General features: G+C 45.1%; 2 protein-coding genes across 6 annotated transcripts in view; both read right to left on the bottom strand.

The window, feature by feature from the left end:
- Window positions 1-1,747: 1,747 nt before the first annotated feature.
- Window positions 1,748-8,957, bottom strand: mfap3l (microfibril associated protein 3 like). Of its 3 annotated transcripts, none has more exons than XM_030338853.1 (3): window positions 8,787-8,957; window positions 7,503-7,796; window positions 1,748-4,202 (listed from the first exon to the last, which is right to left on the bottom strand). In XM_030338853.1, exons 2-3 carry the CDS (start codon window positions 7,762-7,764, stop codon window positions 2,980-2,982), a joined length of 1,485 nt encoding a protein of 494 aa, XP_030194713.1. In that variant the 5' UTR covers window positions 7,765-7,796; window positions 8,787-8,957; the 3' UTR covers window positions 1,748-2,979. The 3 variants fall into 3 exon arrangements, with proteins under 3 accessions (XP_030194713.1, XP_030194712.1, XP_030194714.1); XM_030338852.1 differs by having other exon boundaries at window positions 7,503-7,877; window positions 8,787-8,944; XM_030338854.1 differs by lacking the exon at window positions 7,503-7,796.
- A 674-nt stretch (window positions 8,958-9,631) lies between these two features.
- aadat (aminoadipate aminotransferase) overlaps window positions 9,632-21,516 on the bottom strand; it is a 14,074-nt gene continuing 2,189 nt past the window's right edge. For all 3 annotated transcript variants that reach the window (XM_030338858.1, XM_030338859.1, XM_030338860.1), the window contains exons 3-14: window positions 19,729-19,897; window positions 17,639-17,771; window positions 17,037-17,111; window positions 16,167-16,376; window positions 15,175-15,240; window positions 14,044-14,126; window positions 13,861-13,957; window positions 12,696-12,757; window positions 12,393-12,457; window positions 11,978-12,084; window positions 10,717-10,818; window positions 9,632-10,562 (exon numbers count right to left, since the gene is read on the bottom strand). In XM_030338858.1, coding sequence (XP_030194718.1) covers window positions 10,521-10,562; window positions 10,717-10,818; window positions 11,978-12,084; window positions 12,393-12,457; window positions 12,696-12,757; window positions 13,861-13,957; window positions 14,044-14,126; window positions 15,175-15,240; window positions 16,167-16,376; window positions 17,037-17,111; window positions 17,639-17,771; window positions 19,729-19,897 — 1,211 coding nt within the window. In that variant the 3' untranslated portion in view covers window positions 9,632-10,520. The remainder of the gene's footprint in view (window positions 10,563-10,716; window positions 10,819-11,977; window positions 12,085-12,392; window positions 12,458-12,695; window positions 12,758-13,860; window positions 13,958-14,043; window positions 14,127-15,174; window positions 15,241-16,166; window positions 16,377-17,036; window positions 17,112-17,638; window positions 17,772-19,728; window positions 19,898-21,516) is intronic.

Here is a 21,516-nt window from a genome sequence, read left to right as displayed (position 1 = left end):
TTTGCCCAGACAGTGATTCAGAATGGACGGGTGAGTGGGAATGACTGTCTGGGTGAATGGATAGCTGTGAAGGAGTGCACTCATTCACAGCCATCAATGTACCCAGTCAGTCATTCGAAATGAATGTGTGAGAGAATGGATCCCTTCTCTAGACAATTGTTCCCACCAACCTCCCATGGAAGGAATCGAACCCATGTCCCCAGAATAGTAGCAAACAGCTCCCTCACCTAGGCACCTCTTATTTGGTAAAATATTCAACGATTCTAATAGTGAATTTTGATTACAAGGAGAGTGCTGTTGGCAGGACTTGAACCCAAGTCTCCAGATCTAAGATGAGATTACATTTCAAGACAGTCTACATCGCCTAACTCCGTTGCACCACCGAGACGCACATTGTGAGATGCTCGGAGGTTCTACTACTTGTTATTTACTTTAGAATAGACATGGCCTAAGAAGATGATAATTTTATCACAAAGGAGACACTGTAACGCTCATTCACACAATACCAACGTGAACAGGACTTCAACACGATGTCCTTAACGCACGGGCCGCATACACTGGTAAGTGGTAACATGGTACATATCCGTTGTGCCACTGAGCTCAGCCGAACACTCTGATCTACTCAGAAGTTACCGTTGTAGTTGACGTTAGAATATACGTTTTCAGACAGAAAACATCAATTATCTCCATTGCGCCGCAGAGACAAACAGAGTGAGATACTCAGAAATTAAACATGTAGAATTGTTATACTTTATGTGTTTAATTGTTACCTCAAGGCAGAAAATGAGGCAGGGCGATGACTTTTAAAACAACTGTATATTAATTATTTTCCTTTGAGGGCGACCAGCCTCTACCAGCAGGTGGCGCCATTTAGTCGACCGCCTGCATGGCCTGTCATTATCCGGGCCTGGCTTCTACTGTTTAAATTCCAATGTTTGGGATTCTGAGGGTTATCAGATTATTATGAAAGAGTGCACCGCACATACAATTTATAACAGCAATATGTTTGTTTGAACCGAAACATTCTCCAAGATCTCTAGAATGACATTTAAAACTCTTGCCAATGAATAGAAAATCTTCAACAATTTGAAATGCTGCTGAGTAGCAAAAACCTGTATTTATTACTTATAGTCTATTTAAGTATTTATATGAAAATGTTTACATGTTAATATATACAATAAAATGGCAAGCAGGCCACAACCGTAGGATCAAGTATGCTTGTTCCTCTCTAGAATTGTATTTCTAGATGTTCATTCACTTGCCCACCGCTGGATTAAAAGGGCTCATTCACATGATGAGGCGATTAACCGCAAACTGCTGCGTCATTGTGGGAGCGTCACTTCCGGGCCCCGTTTGTGTGACGTCGTGTTGTGAACCACCCCCTCGTGGCAGGGTCGTCCAGCTGTTGAAAGAACAACACGGCGGCGATCAGCCTCTTTTCCCATCTGCAGACTCTTAAGTAAACAGTGGGATGCTACAATGCTAACGCTACGTGGTAAACAAAGTTCTTCTTCCCGTGGGCGACTTCCGGTGTGAACGCCGGTTTACGCGATTGGTTTACACAGCGTGACGTCGGGTTGCACCTCTCAAAAGTTGATTGTGTTTCATCTTCCTTCCTACTAGCCTAATTTAAATAAATGGTTGAAATGGCGTTTGGGCAGCTTGATTGGATCAATGTTGGGTCTCCTGACAGAACACAGGTGTCAAATCACTTTTCCTAACAAGTAAGCAGCCAGGGAAACCATGGTCACACAGCAGTCGTTTTTTATTACACTACAAAAGGATGGCAAATGGCAAGATTAGATCACCATTTAAAGCAGAACCACATTGTAGCTTTGGCCCTCTAAGAGCCAATCAGAGCAAAGAAAAATAACAAAAAAAGGCCTTTTGGCGACCCATCAGTATAACCTTAAATAAGGGTCTCAGGCTGTAATCACATGCAGAACTAACTGTATGACTGCAAAGCATCCTGGGAAAGCGGGTTCAGGCTCTGGTCGGTCCTAAGAGAAAAGTAAGACAGGGAGCTGACATACGTTTCTAGAGGGGCGCAGAGGAAATCAATGGTCTACAATGGAATATAAATCAACACAATTTAAAACACTGATGATTAAATTCAAAATGCCGCTATCATTGTTTCTCCATTTCATCGTAACACAACTGTAAGACACTTTGTAAATAGTTGTTAATAATAATAATAATAATCATAAGGGCAACCACGGTTAAGTAGGAAGGTATGAATTTCGAGTGACCAAGTAAGAAATTATGTCGAATAATCTGCTGTTGTGTTTTACTATTTGCGCAGGTTGGCCTTTTAACCATCGTACCCTGCGCATCCTAAGCTCTAAATTCAGGATGTAGTTAATTCCAGCGCATGCATTCTTTTTCTTCTTTTTTTAAGCATTGAGCAACACGTTGTACATTGTACAGCAACAGTGGGTTTTCTGTAACAGCAGTTAAATACAATTTCTTCAACAACTCGTCATCATCGGGGAAAAACAAAACATAGACAGCCTTTGACCCCCGAGAGGCTTTCAAGGCATTCTCGTATAAAAGTCTAGAGCCAAAGTGAAACTGAAAGACATCATCCTTGTTGGAAAACAACAGTAGTCCGCGATGACCACAAGGACAGACAGACACTATGACCCTTCACTTGTACTTTACATTGGTGTCATAACACTCCCCTCCTCCCCCTCCACTTTACATTCAAAACATAAAAGGTCAAACAAACAAGGGTCAAAGGACGATATCGGCCCTCTAAAGAATAAAGTATCTTAAAAGAGAGGCCGTAACTAGAGTCACTTAGCGTGATGTGTATCCCGTAGCATCTTCCTCATCCTCTTTAGTTTAGTTTCCTTTATTGATATCGTGGAAATGCATAGCCGGATAGCGTGACGCCCCTGCTCCACCGCCCGGGTCTGTTTGATTGCTTGTTTGATTGTTGCTTGCAGATTGGCTCCGGGTTTGCGTGGCGACCGGTTTTTAAACGTGGCTCTCGTAGATCACCTGGCAGGCCGGGGCAGCACTTCGGACCTCCTTCTGCTCCGGCTCCGCCGCCGCCGGAACAGAGATCTTCTCCTCTTCCTCCTTCTTCTCCTCCTCCTCCTCCTCTTCCTCCATCTCCACCACCTCCTCCTCCTCCTCCTCTCGTCTCCCTCTGCCTTCCTCGGGGTCTCTTACTTCGGCGGTTTCTCCCGCTTCTTCCGGCTCCTCCGACTCTCCCGTATCCTCCGTCTCCTCCGTCTCCTGCGACTCCTCCGTCTCCTCCGTCACCTCCGACTCCTCCGTCTCCTCCGTCACCTCCGACTCCTCCGTCTCCTCCGTCTCCTCCGTCGCCTCCGACTCCTCCGTCTCCTCCGACTCCTCCTGCTCCTCGTCCCGCGGGGCGTCCGACAACGACGGCGGCGGCGAGGAACACGAGGGCCCTGCCTCGCTCTCCATGCTGCAGTACCCGCCGGCGGCCAGCGGGGGGTGCACCGACACCTGGATGGCGATGTGCTGCGGCTGGTCGTGGATGGACGAGTTGTCCGACTCGCCCGCGGGGGACGCGCTCCTCCCCCGCTCGTTCTCCCGCTCCGCCTGCTCCCGCTCCTGCAGGATGGAGAAGACGTCGCCGGCGCAGATCGACGCCAGCCCGGCGCCGCCGATGGCGCCCAGGTGGTGGTGGGGGCCGCCGGGGCCCTGGCGCAGGAAGGTGTGGCGCATCTCATCCACGCCCACCACCTCCAGGATCTCCTCCATGAACGTGCGGCAGTTCATGATGAGCGGCGGCAGCGGGATGCTCCTGGCCAGCTCCTCGATGTAGCGGGCAAACTCCATGGTCTTGAACTGCGTCACCTTGGCCAGCTCCAGCGTCTTGGCCGACGTGATGATGGGGATGCGCTTGGCGATCTCGAAGGCCTTCTGCAGCTTCTCAGCGCCCTCCGTGCGGAAGAACTCGTTGATGGCCTTCTCCGTCTTCTTCAGATGGCTGCTCATCATGCAGAGGCGCGTGATGTTCAGCGCCATGATGATGGTGAAGGTCACCAGGCACACCACCATGTAGTACACGCCCATGTCGCCGCGGGTGATGACCACGCGCAGCGTCACCGTGCAGTTGGCGTGCCCGTGGGAGTTCGACGCCATGCACGTGTACTTGCCGCGGTCGGCGAAGTCGATGGAGGTGATGTTGAGGACGCCGCTGTCCAGCAGCCAGAACTTGCTTTCTGAGAGGGAGAGACAGAGAAAGAGAGAGAGAGACGGAGAGAGAGAGACGGAGAGAGTGAGACAGAGAGGGAGAGAGACATACTTGATAAGTTGGTCTTTTATCTGTTATTATTCTCATATTGGAAAGGACATAACTATTTTTAGGTTCTCAGCGTTCTCAGAATGAAACCACAGTATTCGTACGAGTTCACTGCATTGTAAGAAACTGCAACACTCGTACCTCCACCCCAAACATCCCATTTGATGTATTCTAGATAAACAGGTCATGCTATTAAAATGGATAAACCAAATCTATTATGAATAAGAGCACTTTCAGTTTTCTACTTGGTCAATTTACCAAAAATAACTTGTTCATTTTACCCACTCCAGGCCAACACTGTCCTTTATATAACCCTGCAGATTATCATAATAAACCACAAAGTATAATCTAAAATAACCTCTGTCAAAACCTTTTCAGGCGCCCATCTATGTCCTAAAGCTACAGCACTGTGAGACTCACTCACTCACACACTCACGCCATTTCTGCAACAGTGTACCAAGAGCATTTATTTATTGGGAGTGTTCTTCCGTAAAATACTATTCAGATTCGACCACAATGTTACCCTTGCCATGGCCCTGCTTTATTAATAGAATCGAATGTGGGATATGATTAGCGTGGTCCATTATCTCCTGGAGCGCAGCCAACATCCACAAAATCCATATATAACAAACTGACTGGCCCACTTACTACAATGCATGAACTGGTTCTGATGTTTCAGTGTGAACCATGTCCCAGACTACAACTACATATGAAACAATGTTGTTGTGACGTATCATCTATCACTAACTGTTTATCTGTTGTCTATCTCCTGCCTGCTTTTAACATTCCAAACTGTCCTCCATGAATCTAGAGACTCTTCATCTGAGAATATAATAATAAACAATAAAGAAAGGCAGAAGAAGTGCTAATTGCTAGTTATCCAGTCTCACGTCGTGCATTAGAGCGTGACCTTATTCCTCCTGCTATGAGCCATCAATATTTAAACATGTGGCTGGTCGCACCTGGACGCTGGTGACGCTAGGAGTAAGCATTTAGCGTGAGCAAAGGCCTATTCACTTTGGTGTGTAGGTAGAAGGCTAGGAGACTAACAATATTCAGACGACAGACTGCATGAACCCCACAATAGTCTTTGGGGGTTTTGTTTGAATCATTACGACAAGAGGCTGATGCTTTTTCTGTAAATTACAAAAGCCCCAGTTGTGGTTCTCAGTTCTCACTCGGTAGAAGTAAAGACGCTTAACAACCCCTTTGGTCAACCGAAATCCCAGCATGCACCTGTGTGGAATCTCTTTCTCCTCAGTTTAACATCTGCCATCCTATGTGGTGACGGATTATGTTGAAATTACATTTAATCATTGAGCAGATGCTTTTCTCCAAAGTAATTTAGTAACAAGTAAGGCTGAGGACAATCAAGGCAGATAATCAAAGTTGGATTATCTAAATGACCAAGTGCTGCAAGAGTGACTTTACCCAAAACAACTGGACTGTGTTCAGGATCTGAGCACAACAGGGAGAATGAGATTATGAGTATGCACTTGGAGAAGAGGGGAAGGAACTAAGGCATCACAAGTGCTCAAACAAAGACTAACACAAGTCAGTCAATGAGATGGTCTGATTTGATCTAATTTATCTTGTATTAGTAACTAATAACAGTATTGCAGTTAATCTTACTGACTCGAGAATACAACAGGAATGTTCAAAAACCTGTTTGGTAAAATAACATGGCTGTCGACTAAATCAATAAAATTAATACAATCAAACCTTTTTTTGGAAAGTGGATAACTGAATCACATCCTCTGAGTCAAACGCAACAATGCTGCGATAATCTTCTCATTGAACCACTAGTCCGGTTTTTTGCACGGAAAGATAGACACAAACAATAACAAATGCTTGGAGATAAACATGGATGTGGGCCTAAGAACAGCTGCACATTAACCCTATAGTTCAAAGTCTGCTTGCATGGGTTTGTGTGTTTGTTATCTAATAGAGAAATTCCAAACCAGAATTAGGGTTTGAAAGAACAGGCTTGCATACGAGTTTCAACATGTTTAATGGCTCTTCCTCCCCTGCACGAGCACCGGTGCTATGTTTAGAACCACTTTACTTATTCATATTATTAACTCTGTGCCGTTACAAACCGTGATTAAATCAACCCACTATCAACGCATTTTACTTCCTTCATGATCTTGTAGAGTTGTTAACTGTGTATGTGCTTATGCATGTGTTTTCAAATAACCAATTATTTTCAATGCATCGATCAATTCAAGGATTCTTGATTGTTGTGTTTGTGCGAGTGTTCTTTGACAAAATCGTTTCTCTGCATGTTGTGTCAAGCTTAAGCAGTTTAGTTCAAACTTGCACACCCACACAAATACTTTCATGTTGTTCCTCCTGAGTTACTCCATGGCGAATTATAATTGTTTGACACCACAGCCAAGAAACAAGGCCTTTTCACAACGATATAAATAAATAATTTAGCACAAACTACCATTTCCATGTGGAGACTATTTAAATCTTTTGAATCCTCATATATATATATTTTTTTATATGAATACCTCACACACACAAATGTAAACCGTTAAACAATTAAGAAAATAAACATAAGTGACTGAAGTTTTTGTTTTTAGAACCTCCACGTGGGGGACAACTCGAGGTAATAGCCGTAGCAATTTCTGTGCCAAACCTTGGCCCATTCACAGACCTTAGCCTGGTCCCTATTCAACACCAGCTGTGAATAGCAACTCTCTGGTCCCCTCCTGTGTAATAGACTATTGTCCACCACTGATACCAATACACTGTACAATACAATACAGTACAATGTAAAAGTTTCTGTGCTATTGAGGAAAAGGCCAGGCCAACTTTTCAACTTCACATTTCTTCAAGTTTCAAGTGTTATAACATATATTTTTTACTGCCATTGAGTTGTGCCTTGTATAAGGCACATTTGACCAATTCATTTGCTATTATTTTATGTGGGCCTTGTGTTTGCACTATACAAGGGCCATTGCAATATCACATGAGCTCCCTATACTGTAAAGGGGGGCGGTCTCTTGCAATAAATAGACAATAAGTCCTTTGATGGATGAATTGAATACATTCTCTAAGTGCCAAGATAGAGTGATGTCACGGTTGGATAGAGATGGAAGCTGGGTGTTCTGGGGGTGTCCTGGGAACGTTAAACATTCATGATTCAGGGGGTTTTGTATAAGCAATCCCGCATGGTTTCCAGTGACATGCTGTACAGCAAGGGTTGTCTTACCGATGCTGTTGGTGTCAAGGCGTTCTCCGTGCGAGTTGAACCACAGCACGTCCGGGTACGGGTCTCCGGTAACATTGCAATCAATCAGCGCGCAGTTCCCCTCGCGGGCGATAATCTGGTGTACTTTGGTGAACAACACGGGGACAAATCCGCCATCTGGCACGGTGGCGTTTTCCGTGTGGTTCCCGTCCAAATCCGTCCACAGGGCCCCGGTGGTGTGGACGAGGAGCATCATCACCGCGTATCCTCCAGCCCGATACATTTTATCCGATTGTCGGTGTGTCACCTAGAGAACTGAGGGTTCATGGTTCCAAAGGTTATCTCTGGTTAATGCAAGGCAATCCGGTATTCAGCTCCGATACTTTAAGAGTTCCACTAGAGTAGAAACACAGTAAACACACAACGCACATCAGATACCCAGCATTGTCAACAAGGCAACACATCCCATCCAATGTGGTCATAACGCCGTCGGAATATCCCTTAATATTTTCAGAAATAAAAATTGGGTTACAATTAAAACACAGTGGTATTTTGGGCTGCATTACAATAAAACACTGTTATTTTAGGCTAAAAAGCAAACGCACAGGCCTCCATGTCCTAAGCCTACCGCTGTAGCCTGCATCCCATTTAAGATAAATATGGAAATATTTAATAAAGTGGTGAAAAGTAGAACATGAAAGGTGATGGTGGTTTTATTCACATTGATTAGTCACGACTACTCAGCCTATTGACGTGGGATAAACACCTCGCATTGAGAGCGCTGTTGACTTGACGTCCCAACATAACGGAGATCAATAGCGACTCTCACTGTGCCCTGAACACGTCATCCATCACCAGGACGCCCCAGCGTATATATGGGGAATCGGATTTATAGCATGTCATGAGAAAAATAGGTAAAGGGATGCAGCTATAGCCTGGAACATTTTCCATCACGGGACCTTCCTCAGCGCTACGGACCGTGAAGTGTTTATCGTTCCTAAGCCGTGACATTGGCGGAATAGACACACGCTTCGTCTGTACAGACAAACACACGACAACCCAATGCATACATCGACCTGATTGTCTGCGTTCAATACAGATGTTTAAGCTTTTAGCATGTCCGTCGGCTGTCGTACCGCCCTCAAACCCCCGTAACCTTACTAGACTACAAAACGATATGGCTAATGTAGCTCCGACGTTAGCTTCGCCGCCCGCTAGGACACACGACTCGTTTCAGACCCCGAGGAAAATTCGCTAGATTTTCTTCTTTCCATCGATTTCTGCATCAGAAGGCAACGAACGTACCTCACATCGTGATTATCCACATGTCATGACAGCGATAAACCAGCGGATTTAGATGCAGATGTGTTCCGCTGCCACCGTCCCTACTCGTCCCGCTATGTGTGCGCTGCTGTGGGGACCAGAGCGTACGGACGGAACGGCGCCGCGCACAAAAATGGATGAGGACATTTAAGACGCCTACGTCACAACCATAAGTTCACAGAGCTGTCCTCTATTTTAACCTATATCGATTCATATTCAGACTCCCTTTTTTTTCTTCTTCTTCTTCTGTTTACAATCAATGAGCTTAATGTGTGGGATTAGTTAATAGAGTCTTGTCAGGATGATAATAGAAAACACAGAAATGTATATTATCCATGTAGAAAAAGTCCATACATCAAACGCATTGTATGTGTGTAAACAACAATAATGTAGGGGGCCTGCCTACTATAAAATGATAAGGGTGATCCCATTGTTGTGGTGATGTATGTCATCCATTAGTATATAGAGCATTGTTTATTGTAAGTGTTCTAAGCAGTGTAGTCTTTCGAAAGTAAGCTGCTCAGTTCTTTCCCCCACTATCCAGGCAGCCCGCCAGCTAGACAGGCAACCCTTGATGGAGAGCGTTAGGAAATAGTCGTTACTGGGCGGATGGATAATGAAAAGTTGCAGAAGATCTCTTGAGCTAATAGGCCTGCATTGACCAGTCAGTTTTATATGTTATGCACTCCCCCGTCAATACATCATGGTGTGAATTCAAAAAACGTTGTATATGAGGTTAAACTTGTATTATCTCTGTTGCAATTAGCTCAAGATATGATATGCAGTGAAAGCATGCAGTCTTAAAGAATACACGCGAAGATAACTGATCAAAATTCACTTTTCTTTTCTTTTTTATTTATCAGCAGTGTACACCGACATAATGACATCCTCATTATTATTGGGTAATTCATGTGTTGTAGAGTTTGGGCGTTTCATCAGTATTTTAGAGGCTATGGTATCCTTTCTCTCGGCTGAGCAAGAGTATTTCAGGAGCTCTGTCAAGAAGGGTGAATGAAAGCACAAAGGACATGTCGTCCTGCGTTATGTGTCCACACTTTATGATCTCGATAAGCAGGTTTTTTTGCAATATTTGTCGCCCGGTTGGATTCGCCAAGTAAACCTTCACCCTGTTGGTAATGATAAAATGTGTTCGTTTTCCCCTAGATTCATCTCAGAAACACAGTGCTAGATTGTCACAAGCGTCCGATTGTTATCAGAGGACAAGATGGAATCCTGAGTTATAAACAAACATGATACAACACTTGTTCACCTTTCTGACAGTGTAGTGTATTGCTCGAGTGTTTGCGAGAGGAAGTTTATTAGCCAAGATCTCGAGTGAGGTTATTTTTGTGTATGCAAACAACAATAAATAATATAATCCTGCTCCTTACAGCTATCAATGACTGGTATTGGTTACACGGTCTCCCGTACATACTGACCCTTACCACACAAATCACAGAGTCACATTCATAATCAATGACATTCTGCGCAATGACATATACGCATTGTTTACTTTAAAAAACCTTCAAGGAAATCCTGTGTAATAACAGCAGGACCCCAACAACAGTGAAAAGAACATCCCTTTCTCTTCTCCCATATGTTTTGTTGTCATTGTACCGCTTTGCCTATGCTACATTACACCAAACATCATGAGCCAGAAATAGATCCCCAGCCCCCCCAGGGACTAGTACTTCCTCTCCCAGTGGGCCTCGGTCGTCACTGAGCCTCTCTGATGAGCAGGGACAGCCTCCTGAAGGCCTGCACGCACACACAACGAGAGAGAGAGAGAGAGCGAGAGAGAGAGAGAGAGAGAGAGAGAGAGAGAGAGAGAGAGTTAGGCGTTTGTGTTTTGAGAGAAAGTGCAAGGATGTGTGTGTGAGAAAGAGAGCGAAAGTGAGAGCGAGAGACTTACCTCGTCTATCTGTTGTGGTGTGGAGAGGGAGAAGGCCGCTCTCACGTAGGGGCAGGGCTTGGAGCTGTCAATCATGAACACGCCCCCAGGAACCATTAACACCTGTCAACACATTACATATAACTTAGTGGTGGTTACCATGGTGACGGCTGTACATCCCCCATTGCTTCCAGTCGGTAACCTTAAATGGGACCTATTATGCTTTTTCGACTTCTATGACCTATTAACGTTGTTATAATGATTGATAGTCACGTTTAACCATACTAAAGTGTCAAATAATGCATTTCGACGTATTCCCTGCTGACAGTCTGGAGTGGCTGTTCAGAGTGCAGAGCGCTAAACACTCGGGACAACGTTTGCGATTCACTTGTTCACATTTCCGGGAAATCATCTACGTAGAGGCACTCCTGCCACACCCCCATATGCTGGTCAAATCTGCCCGCGCGCGCGCTTCAAGGAAGGTAACCAATCCCAACGGAGTTGGGTTGGCAGGAGGGGGGCGAGGGGGCGGAGAAGGACGAAACCGAGCGTTGACAGAGAATGCTGAAAGCGCCCAGATGAGAGGAAGAGTTTCCCGAAAATCGACATTGTTTTTTGTGTATGGTTAAAGATGACTATCAATCATTATAACAACGTTTATAGGTCATAAAAGTCGAAAAGCATAATAGGTCCCCTTTAACGACAAGTCTGCATCTAGCATTTATTAGTGCTGGTAACCGTAGCGATGGCTGTACTCCAACTACTTATCGTTGATAACCATAGGGTTGGCTGCACTTCGCCCATTACATATTATTAAGTGTTGGTAGTCATGGTACCAATGGCAGTGACATGCCTCCCTTTTTTGGAAATGTGTTAAGTTAATCAAGAGTGCATTGGTTTTCTGAATAGAGGCGTGTGAGCTGCAGAGTGCAAGTTAATTTGAGTTAAAGCTGAAAGAACTAATCGATTCAGTATAATGCTGGCCTTTCCTAAACCAGTACACGCCCTATTCAGAACAGAAACCAGAGAGATAGACACCCACACAGAGTTAAAAGTGTTTCAAGATACATTATAAGAAAGTTGATAAAACATAAATCAACATTTAGAGCTTGTAATTCCATAATTCCCTAAGTCGTCGTTCATTCGTGTGTGTGTGTGTGTGTGTGTGTGTGTGTGTGTGTGTGTGTGTGTGTGTGTGTGTGTGTGTGTGTGTGTGTGTGTGTGTGTGTGTGTGTGTGTGTGTGTGTGTGTGTGTGTGTGTGTGTGTGTGTGTGGTCCCCACCTCTTTCTCGATGGCCTTCTCCATGATAAGCTGCTGGGTGTCGGCGATGCCCTTCAGCTTGATCCACAGGAACATGCCTGCAGAGGGGGCGTGCCATTCCGCTACATCTACACACACACAGACAGACACACATCAACCGTAGTAACTACCACCTTTCATAAGCGAGTCACATAATTGCAGGTCTGTGCATGTGTGTTGGGTATTTTGTGTGTGTGTGTGTTGGGTATTTTGTGTGTGTGTGTTGGGTATTTTGTGTGTGTGTGTGTGTGTGTGTGTGTTGGGTATTTTGTGTGTGTGTGTTTGTGTGTGTGTGTGTGTGTGTGTGATTGTGTGTGTGTGTGTGTGTGTGTGTGTGTGTGTTGGGTATTTTGTGTGCGTGTGTTGGGTATTTTGTGTGTGTGTGCGTGTGGCCAACCTTTCAGCCACTTGTCCGCTGAGGACATCATGGCGTCTCGCTGCTTGCTGTAGAACTCAATGACCCTTCGGCAGGAAGGAGAGAACCACACGGCTAGGCATCACTTGTGCGACGAGAGATATGACCTCAATCTCCCCAGAGATTCTGATCACGCACATATGTACACACACACGGAGCAAAACTCATACACCCACACAAATGGACAAACACACACACACACACACACAGATATGGACACACAGATATATAGGGACACACAAACACAGACACACACACACACGTATTGTACGGAACGGGACGTACCCATCTATGTGCTTGAGGAAGCCCTCTTGGCCCCAGCTGTGCACCAGCTCAGAGACCATGAGCTAGACAGAGAGACACCAGAGATTAGACGGAGCCCACTGCTGCACGTTAGTCCCTTTTAGTGTATGTACCAAGTTTGGCCATCCAACCAAGTCATATAACAACCACACATTTATACTGTATGTAGCACACATTGTAAACCAGGAATTGAGCCAATCAAGGTACAACTGAACCGCGTTAGGGCGACTCATATCGTTCTGTATCTGCTAAATAAGTAATAATAATCTCCCTAAAATGAAACTAAACAGCATGAACAGCAAAAACAATGGCCACAACTGCTATGAATTATGTCAAGCTTAGCCGGACCACAGCTGATTCATTCACGTTAACCAGTATTCTGTACATTGAGGGCTTTAAAAACATCCTGTATCCCAGCTCGACGCCTTCCCCTTTGCGGACAGGTGCAGGTGCTCCGCATTTGCATTGAGCAAATATTAGTGCATCAACGCCGTGGAGAAGTGTGTTTGAATACGCTTGACAATGATGGATAACAGCTCAATGTGATGTGATATAATCCTCTTTACTGTGTGTGTGTGCGTATATGTGTGTTTGTGTGCGATTGTTTCACTTGGTGAGGAAGTCGTCCAACCAAGGATACCATCACTCCTCTCCCCTCTACCACTGTTTACCCTTACAACAAAGATTAAACATAAAAGAAGATTATGACACCGCAAGCCCTGGTTTACGACCCGTATCTACACCGTTCACATTACTTTTTAATCACTCTTGATAAGGTATCAGACTCTCTCGCTAGCTGCTACTACTCTCAAGCCAATCCAGCCCGCAACAACCAGCCAATCGGCTATCAGCCGCGCTGGGCCACTTCCTGTTATCCTGCTCTGACTGCAGCCACAGGAAGATGGAAACAATAACCATCAAAAGGGGTTGAAACTGGACCTAAACAAACAAGGTACAGATCGCTGTGGTCTCTGCAGGTTATGAGAGTGAAACTGGGGCGAAGCCAGGAAGCACGTGTTTTCGGTTCTGCTCGTGCACACACACACACACACACACACACACACACACACACACACACACACACACACACACACACACACACACACACACACACACACACACACACACACACACACACACAACGTACCTGAGTGAAGGTGCTGGTGTGCATGGTGGAGGCCTGGATGTGGAGCTCCACCCTTTTGACCAGAGGCGCGGGCCCCGTCACGAAGCCTATCCTCAGGCTGAGGGGACAAGGGGAGCGGGGGGGTTATGGTGATAGTACCCTGAGCTCCCCTGAGGTAAAGGGAGAGATGGATGATTGACTCACCCCGACGACAGGATCTTGGAGAAGGAGTCGGTGCGTATTATCCGCGCGTCCACGTCCATGGAGAGGAGGGAGGGCGCCCAGGGCTGCCAATGGATCACAGAGAGATGAGAGAGATCACAGACAGACAGAGAGAGAGATAGAGATCCCAGACAGACAGAGAGATAGAGATCCCAGACAGACAGAGAGATAGAGATCACAGACAGACAGAGAGATAGAGATCACAGACAGACAGACAGAGAGATAGAGATCACAGACAGACAGACAGAGAGAGAGAGAGAGAGAGGGAGCGAGAGAGAGACGAGAGGGATCACACACCCAGAGATAGAGAGACAGAGAGATCACAGATAGACAGAGAGATCACAGACAGACAGACAGACAGACAGACAGACAGACAGACAGACAGACAGACAGACAGACAGACAGACAGACAGACAGACATCACACACCCATGCGTTTACAAAGGGGTTAACACAGCGGCCTGCACAGGTAGACCCAAGGTGGTGCTATAGCACCTGCCCTTTGCCTCCTGGCCCAATCAAGTGCCCTTTTGAAAAAAAAAAAAAAAAATCGGAAAGTCCATTTTTTTTGTAATACTCTCCCACTGCTAATTCAATCCACTGATTTAGTTGTCGGCTTTTCCTTTTTCAAGAGAAGTATAAAAACAGAACAGCGAGGACAATTGACGGCATAAGAAAGTCGAATACTGCTCTTGAAAAAATCAAGCATTTCCCTTTTTAGAACGTAGCTTGCTGTTGATTGGTTACAACTCGGTAGTCATGACGTAGAGGCGACAACTAACGGCTTCAGTTCGTTTTCCGTATTAATACATTATTGCCAGTAAGGACAATGCTTAGGTATTGATGATGCAAACTAATCGAGTAAACTGCTAGTTTGAAACCAACTGATGATTACTAAGGAGTTAGTAAGGACCAAGTACGCACAGCCTTGGTTAGGAACTCACGCAGACTTAGTGCAAGCCAGTCTAGGGCAAGGGAAGTAGACCCAACTAGCAAAGAGAGGTCTTCTTCCGTGGCCCTGGTTCCCATTAAAGGAGCAGAGCCCTCATCAGGGTAACGAGCCAAACCTGTGTTGGTGCTACAACGACACCCGAGTGAAAAGCGTCGACCGTACCTTGTCGAACTGCAGGAAGAAGTAGGGGTCGTCCTCGATGATGAGCATGTCGTACAGCCTGGCCAGCTATGAGGACAGAGGGGGACAGGAAGTGGTCAGTGAATAGAATCCACCCCCCATCGACACGCCCCTCACCTTCCTCTGTGCGTGTCCGTGAAGCCAGATATTTCATGAAATGTTTGATAAAAAAAATTGATATTCTATTTTGTCCATGGCATTTTTTGTGTATATTAGATCTAAAAGTGTATTTTAATTGTGCTTTTATTTTATGTTTTTCTTAAGTTTATTTTTTATTTTTATTTATTTAGTTTTGTAACGGCCTTGGCATTGTAAATGTTCCTTGCCAATGAAGGGCCGTTTGATTTGAATGCAGCGTTGTTTGTGGAGTCGTGCTGTGGCGGTATGTTCCTCAGATGTGGTGAAAGTGTCGGGTTTTCAAAGGAGGTTGGGGGCGTCGCTCTTTGGGCGTGCACATGAGAGCGCTGCACGTGCACGCACGCAAACACTGTTTGCATATGGCTGTTTGAACGGACCAAGGCTGTGTGTACTGAAGTAGACACTGAAACCCATTGAGTGCAATGCCACGTGGGAAATTATTCCATAATAAATAATCTCAGGAATATTATCCATAAAAGGCACAGTCGTCTATCTCCAATATCTTTCCGTCTATCTCACTCTCTCATCAAGCATAAAAATGCAATAAGAAAAACATATATATTTATAAATAATGAAAAACCCTCAGATGCAAAATGACCAACCAATCAAATAACATCTTGGGTCAGATCAACCTCAATAAGAGTTCGGAGGTTCATGATATTTATTTGATTTTCATTTTGCGCCAAAAAGATGCATAAACATATCCCCACCTAATTCTACATTTGAAACAACCTTTGACCAGATTAACCTTCACCTTTACCCCCCATGCATCGACAACCAGCACCAACCCAACCCAAACCTGTATCGCCCTCCCCCTAGCGTCCCCCTCGCCGTACCTCGTACACTTCCTGTTTGCGCTGCGTGGTCATGGAGGCGCCGGTGGGGTTCCCCCCGTTGGGGATGGTGTAGAGGAGCCGGGGGGCCGTGCTGCCCGGCTGGTGCACGTCGGCGGGGTCCCAGCGGGAGAGCACCTCCTTCAGGGCCGCCGGCACCATGCCGTGCTCGTCGCTCGCCACGTTGATCAGGTTGCAGCCCAGCGGCTGGAGCTGAGGTTGAGCGAGCATCGGTTAGTGGAGGAGAGAGAGAGAGAGAGAGAGAGAGAGCTGGTATGAGCCTCTAAAGTCGGATGCTTATTGCTATGTCTCTTACTATTGTTTAATTTTTGTGTGTCGAGAAAGGCGCCTTCAAATAAAATGTATTATTATTATTATTATTATTAAAGTCAAGGCCATCTAAGTTTGAGTTAGGTATAATCCTATAAATGATTTGGATTTTATGAAACCCCTTGTTGTTGTTAGAAAACATTAAAAGAGCGCTACTGGCAGAAGAATTTGGGATTTAATTCCACCTTTAATTTATAATTTTTGATTTTTCTCACAATCTTTTTATTCTACATCATTTCAATAATTTCCATATTTTACTGAATATAATGTGTATGATTCACTTATGAGGTATGTCTTGACCGTTTTGATTTCAACTCATTATGTTTGAGGAGCAGGATCTCAATCAAAACCCGACGACCAAAGAGGTTCCAGAGCCTGAGGGTACCGTTTCATACACGGACCTCAGAAGGTACCTGTCTGCTACATCAAGGAAAAGGGTTTGAATGTCTCCCTGCTATTTACCCGTTTGGGCTGAAAGAATGAAAGGGAGGCCGAGAAACAGATGTCCGCACGCATGTCGTTGTGTTCCGAACACTCACTCACCGCAGCCAGCGTGCCAGAGTACGTAGGCGAGTCCAACAGCACGTTGTCCCCAGGGTTCACCAGCATCTCAAACACCTGCCAAAACAAAAGGAGAAATACATCTTTAGACCGGACCCCATGAGGCCCAACACAATGACTCAGAGACTGAACCCCCTACAGCGCCGGTCAGTTCAAATCACCACCAATCTCTAGAAAATAAACCAAAAGTACTTCATATAACTTTGTAATTCAGTGATTGGTTGTTAAAGTGATAACACACCCGTAGTCCTCAAAACAAGCTGAGAGGTTCCGGACTAAAACACATCCTGCCATGTCAGGCTACGACCCGTACTGCACATGTGCAGAACGCACGCGCTTACGCCGATGTGATTAAATAACTTGCGATAGGACTGCAACAGGGACCGCATACTACTTCAGGGGAGATATTTTGTAATCCCTCTGCTGACATCCAATCGTTTGTTTAAAAGCCAGCTCCGCCTTAGTTAAAAACCACCACCACCACCACCACCACCAACACCACCACCACCACCACCACCACCAGCACCACCAGCACCACCAGCACCAGCATCAGCCTCAGCCTCTTGGCCTGGCGGCTGGCTCACCTTGCAGAGGCCCTCCTGGCTGCCCGTGGTGACACACAGGTCCATCTGACCCCTCTCCGGACTGTAGCTCACGCTGGGCGGGTTGTGGAGGTCCCGCTGAAGCTTCTTCATCCAGGCCACCAGCTCTGGGATCCTGGGAACACACACACACACACACACACACACACACACACACACACACACACACACACACACACACACACACACACACACACACTGAGAATAGGGACTGAACAAAGAACTAAATATATATATATATATATATATTTTTTTTTTATAATTTGTTATGTATATATTTTATGATGTTATATGTTATTTGAAAAAGAACAAAAAAAAAAGACAAGGAGAAGCAGAAGAACTGAAACACAGCTCTCCGAAGTGGAAGGATGAGATGAAGATGCTTTGAATTGATGGAGAGAGAGATTTCCGGGATGTTATCGGTGCATTTCTAACCACTTCACTTCCGCGCGGTGGATCAGCTCAAATGGCTGGGCTGTGTTTACTCAGAAGCCCATAAAGAGAGATAAGCGGGCCATGAAGAGATAAGCTGTGGACGCCTCTGAGCGGCAAACACATTGATTCACAACAATGGGAGTCCCTAAAAGCAAATACACACGCGCGCTGCTAAAGGATCATCCACTGAGTCGGTGGTTGACAGTACAAAGAATAAAAAAAAATCCCAGTTATATTACAATGCAATACAGAAATTATTATTATTCCGATGGCTCAGTCAAAAAAAAAAAAAAAAGGAAATAGTTGGGTAGATAGACGCACAAAAACCTTTGATTGTGTATTTGTGGGATAAAATGATTGACAAGGCAATCAATGAGGTGTGAAAATACAACAGTGAAAATACATTTCACTGGTGAGATTAGGAAATAAATGGCTTTAGTTGCTACAATTGTAATTATTGGGCATCACCACCTACATTTCTCTCTAATTTACAATGTAACACACTCAAAATAACAGCAAACAGTATGGATATAATTGTATACATCACAATGATTGCGTTTACTTGCTTAAGTATGTGGTCGGACATATAGACCATTTAGGCCTGTGATGGAGTGGCTCTGAGTGAGTGAGTGAGTGAGTGAGTGAGTGAGTGAGTGAGTGAGTGAGTGAGTGAGTGAGTGAGTGAGTGAGTGAGTGAGTGAGTGAGTGAGTGAGTGAGTGAGTGAGTTTGTGTGTGTGAGAGACTGGGGCTCCAGATGGACAAGCACAAAACCCACACTGCAACTCCACAGACACAAACTGTTTCGGTTTCTTAGCGACTAAACGCTAAGAAACGGATAATCCCGAGTATACTGATCTATACGTTAGTGGTTGTCATGGGTACCGAGTTGAGCAGGACATGCATTGTACGATGCCTCAGGCCTGGTCAAACAAACTGAAAAGGTGTTGCGTGACAGAGTGCCTGAGACACAGTAAGTGCCGGAACTGTGCGAGACAAAGTTTAAATGCAAATCGTCCAACCAATTCACACAACATTCACCCTGCCGTGATTGGACAGGACCCATTTCCAGGTCCAACCGGATGCGAAGGAGGGATCATGGAGATAAGGACATTGATCCATTGGGATTTCATTCACAATAGAGAGCGTGCTTGGAAGACATTCCAATGAGGTCATCATATAAAATATAGACTGTTATTGTGGAATGAACGCATAAACGACCTTTTATGTCAACGTATTCGAGAAATAGAGTTCAATTTATCTATAGTGTTCAAATTCAGTTTCCGCATTACCAATCCATCTTTCAATGAATCTTATTAATCAATGATTCTTTCATTTACTTTTATTTTTTACAAAGCAACTAACGGTGAATTTATTTTTCCAGATGCATGTTATTAATGGTAGTTAGGCAAAAGATAGGCATCTTGCTCAAGGTATGCCTGGAGAAAGGGGGGGGGGGGGGGGGGGGGGGGGGAGAGAGGCTGCCTGTGGACATGGAAAGATGTGTGTGTGTGTGTGTGTGTGTGTGTGTGTGTGTGTGTGTGTGTGTGTGTGTGTGTGTGTGTGTGTGTGTGTGTGTGTGTGTGTGTGTGTGTGTGTGTGTGTGTGTGTGTGTGTGCGTGTGGGGGGGGGGGGTTACCCGGTTGAGGCCGAATACTGCAAGGCCCTCTTCATCAGCGACTCGTCGAAGGAAAAAGTGGAGCCGTCGTTCATGGTGAAGGAGGCCGAGCGGAAGGGGAAGGTGTTGGGGTTGGGGGCTCCACCGGCCAATGAGATCATTGAAGGGGGCGAGCGCTGCTGGATCTCGGCTTGAGGAAGGGGGGGAGGAGAAGTGGCATGTGAGACGAAATACAATATTATATTGTGATGCAATACCTAAAATATGAGATATTGGGATAATAATGCATATGCAGGTGTGCAGTAGAAGTATATTCGGATGTTTAATGATGCAACAGGTTTACCACCTTAAGGGGTTAAGTAAGTAAGTAAGTAAGTAAGCTTTATTTGTACAGCGCCTTTCACAGACCAGGGTCACAAAGCGCTTCACAGTTAAAACAAAAACAATAACAATACACAGTTAAGAAGTACATACAAATTTAAGTTTAAAAGGCCAAGACAACTAGGTGACAAACATAGCAGCCCCAAGACAGCTAAGCAAAAGCATGAGCAAACAAATAGGTCTTTAGTTGCTTTTTGAAGGAGTCAACAGACTCCATCGAACGCAGAGAGAGCGGAAGATCGTTCCAGAGCCTGGGAGCAACAGCCTGGAAGGATCTGTCTCCTCTGGTCCGGAAACGAGTGTGTGGCAACGTCAACAGATTCTGATCCACAGACCTCAGAGCCCGAGTTGGGGTGTAAGGCTGGATCAGATCACTGATGTAAGGCGGAGCCTGGCCATGCAAAGCTCTGAACGTTAAAACCAAAATTTTAAAATTGATCCTGGACGAAACTGGCAGCCAATGAAGAGCTTTAAGAATAGGGGTTATACGAGTCCTCCTATTGGTGCGAGTCAGAACTCTCGCTGCAGAGTTTTGCACTAACTGCAGGCGAGACAGCTCCTTTTTGTTTAGACAAGAAAACAAACTATTACAATAGTCTAAACGCGAAGACACAAATGCATGAGTGATCAGCTCCAAGTCATTTTGTGAAACCATTTTCCTGAGTTTCGAAATGTTCCTCAGTTGAAAAAAGCAATTTTTGGTCAGCTGTTTACAGTGCTGCACTAATGACATGTCTTTGTCAAACACAACACCCAGGTTTCTTAGGCTCGGTTTGACAGACTGGCCCAAGTCACCCAGGTACTGGTTAATCCCTGGAATGGAATCATCAGGGGCAATAACCAGTGTTTCTGTTTTGTCCTCATTAAGCTGCAGGGTGTTATCACTCAGCCAATGTTTTATCTCCACACAGCACTGAACTAAGGAACTTAGCCTCTGGAGCTCAGTTGGCTTGAAGGAACAGTAAAGCTGGATATCATCAGCAAACATGTGGTAAGAAAAATCAGGAAATCCCTGGATGATTTTTCCCAAGGGGATCAAATACAGCAAAAATAACACAGGGCCCAAAACTGAGCCTTGGGGGACTCCACACAACAGATCTGCTGAATCAGAACTTATTTGGTTAACAGTGACACTAAAGCTACGCCCAGAGAGGTATGACGAGAACCAGTAAAAGTGCACATTTAAGTGCACATTGCATGCATTTCTGCCCTTCTGAGTAAATTATTTAGAAGGCATATCATAAAGTGCGCAGTCCAGGCCCGGTTCTACGGGGGTGCATAAGCATGCATTGCACCCCCCAAAAAAATGTTTGCACCCTCAATTGAAAAAATAAAAAAAAATAAAAAAGATTATTTTTCTTATAAATATGATAAAAAATAATAAAATACTTGCTCACAAAACAACTTGTAATGAAACCTGTGACAATT

The sequence above is a fragment of the Gadus morhua genome, chromosome 17, assembly GCF_902167405.1.
Source record: "Gadus morhua chromosome 17, gadMor3.0, whole genome shotgun sequence".
Classification (NCBI taxonomy): Eukaryota; Metazoa; Chordata; class Actinopteri; order Gadiformes; family Gadidae; genus Gadus; species Gadus morhua.
This window is presented reverse-complemented; position numbering and strand designations above follow the sequence as displayed.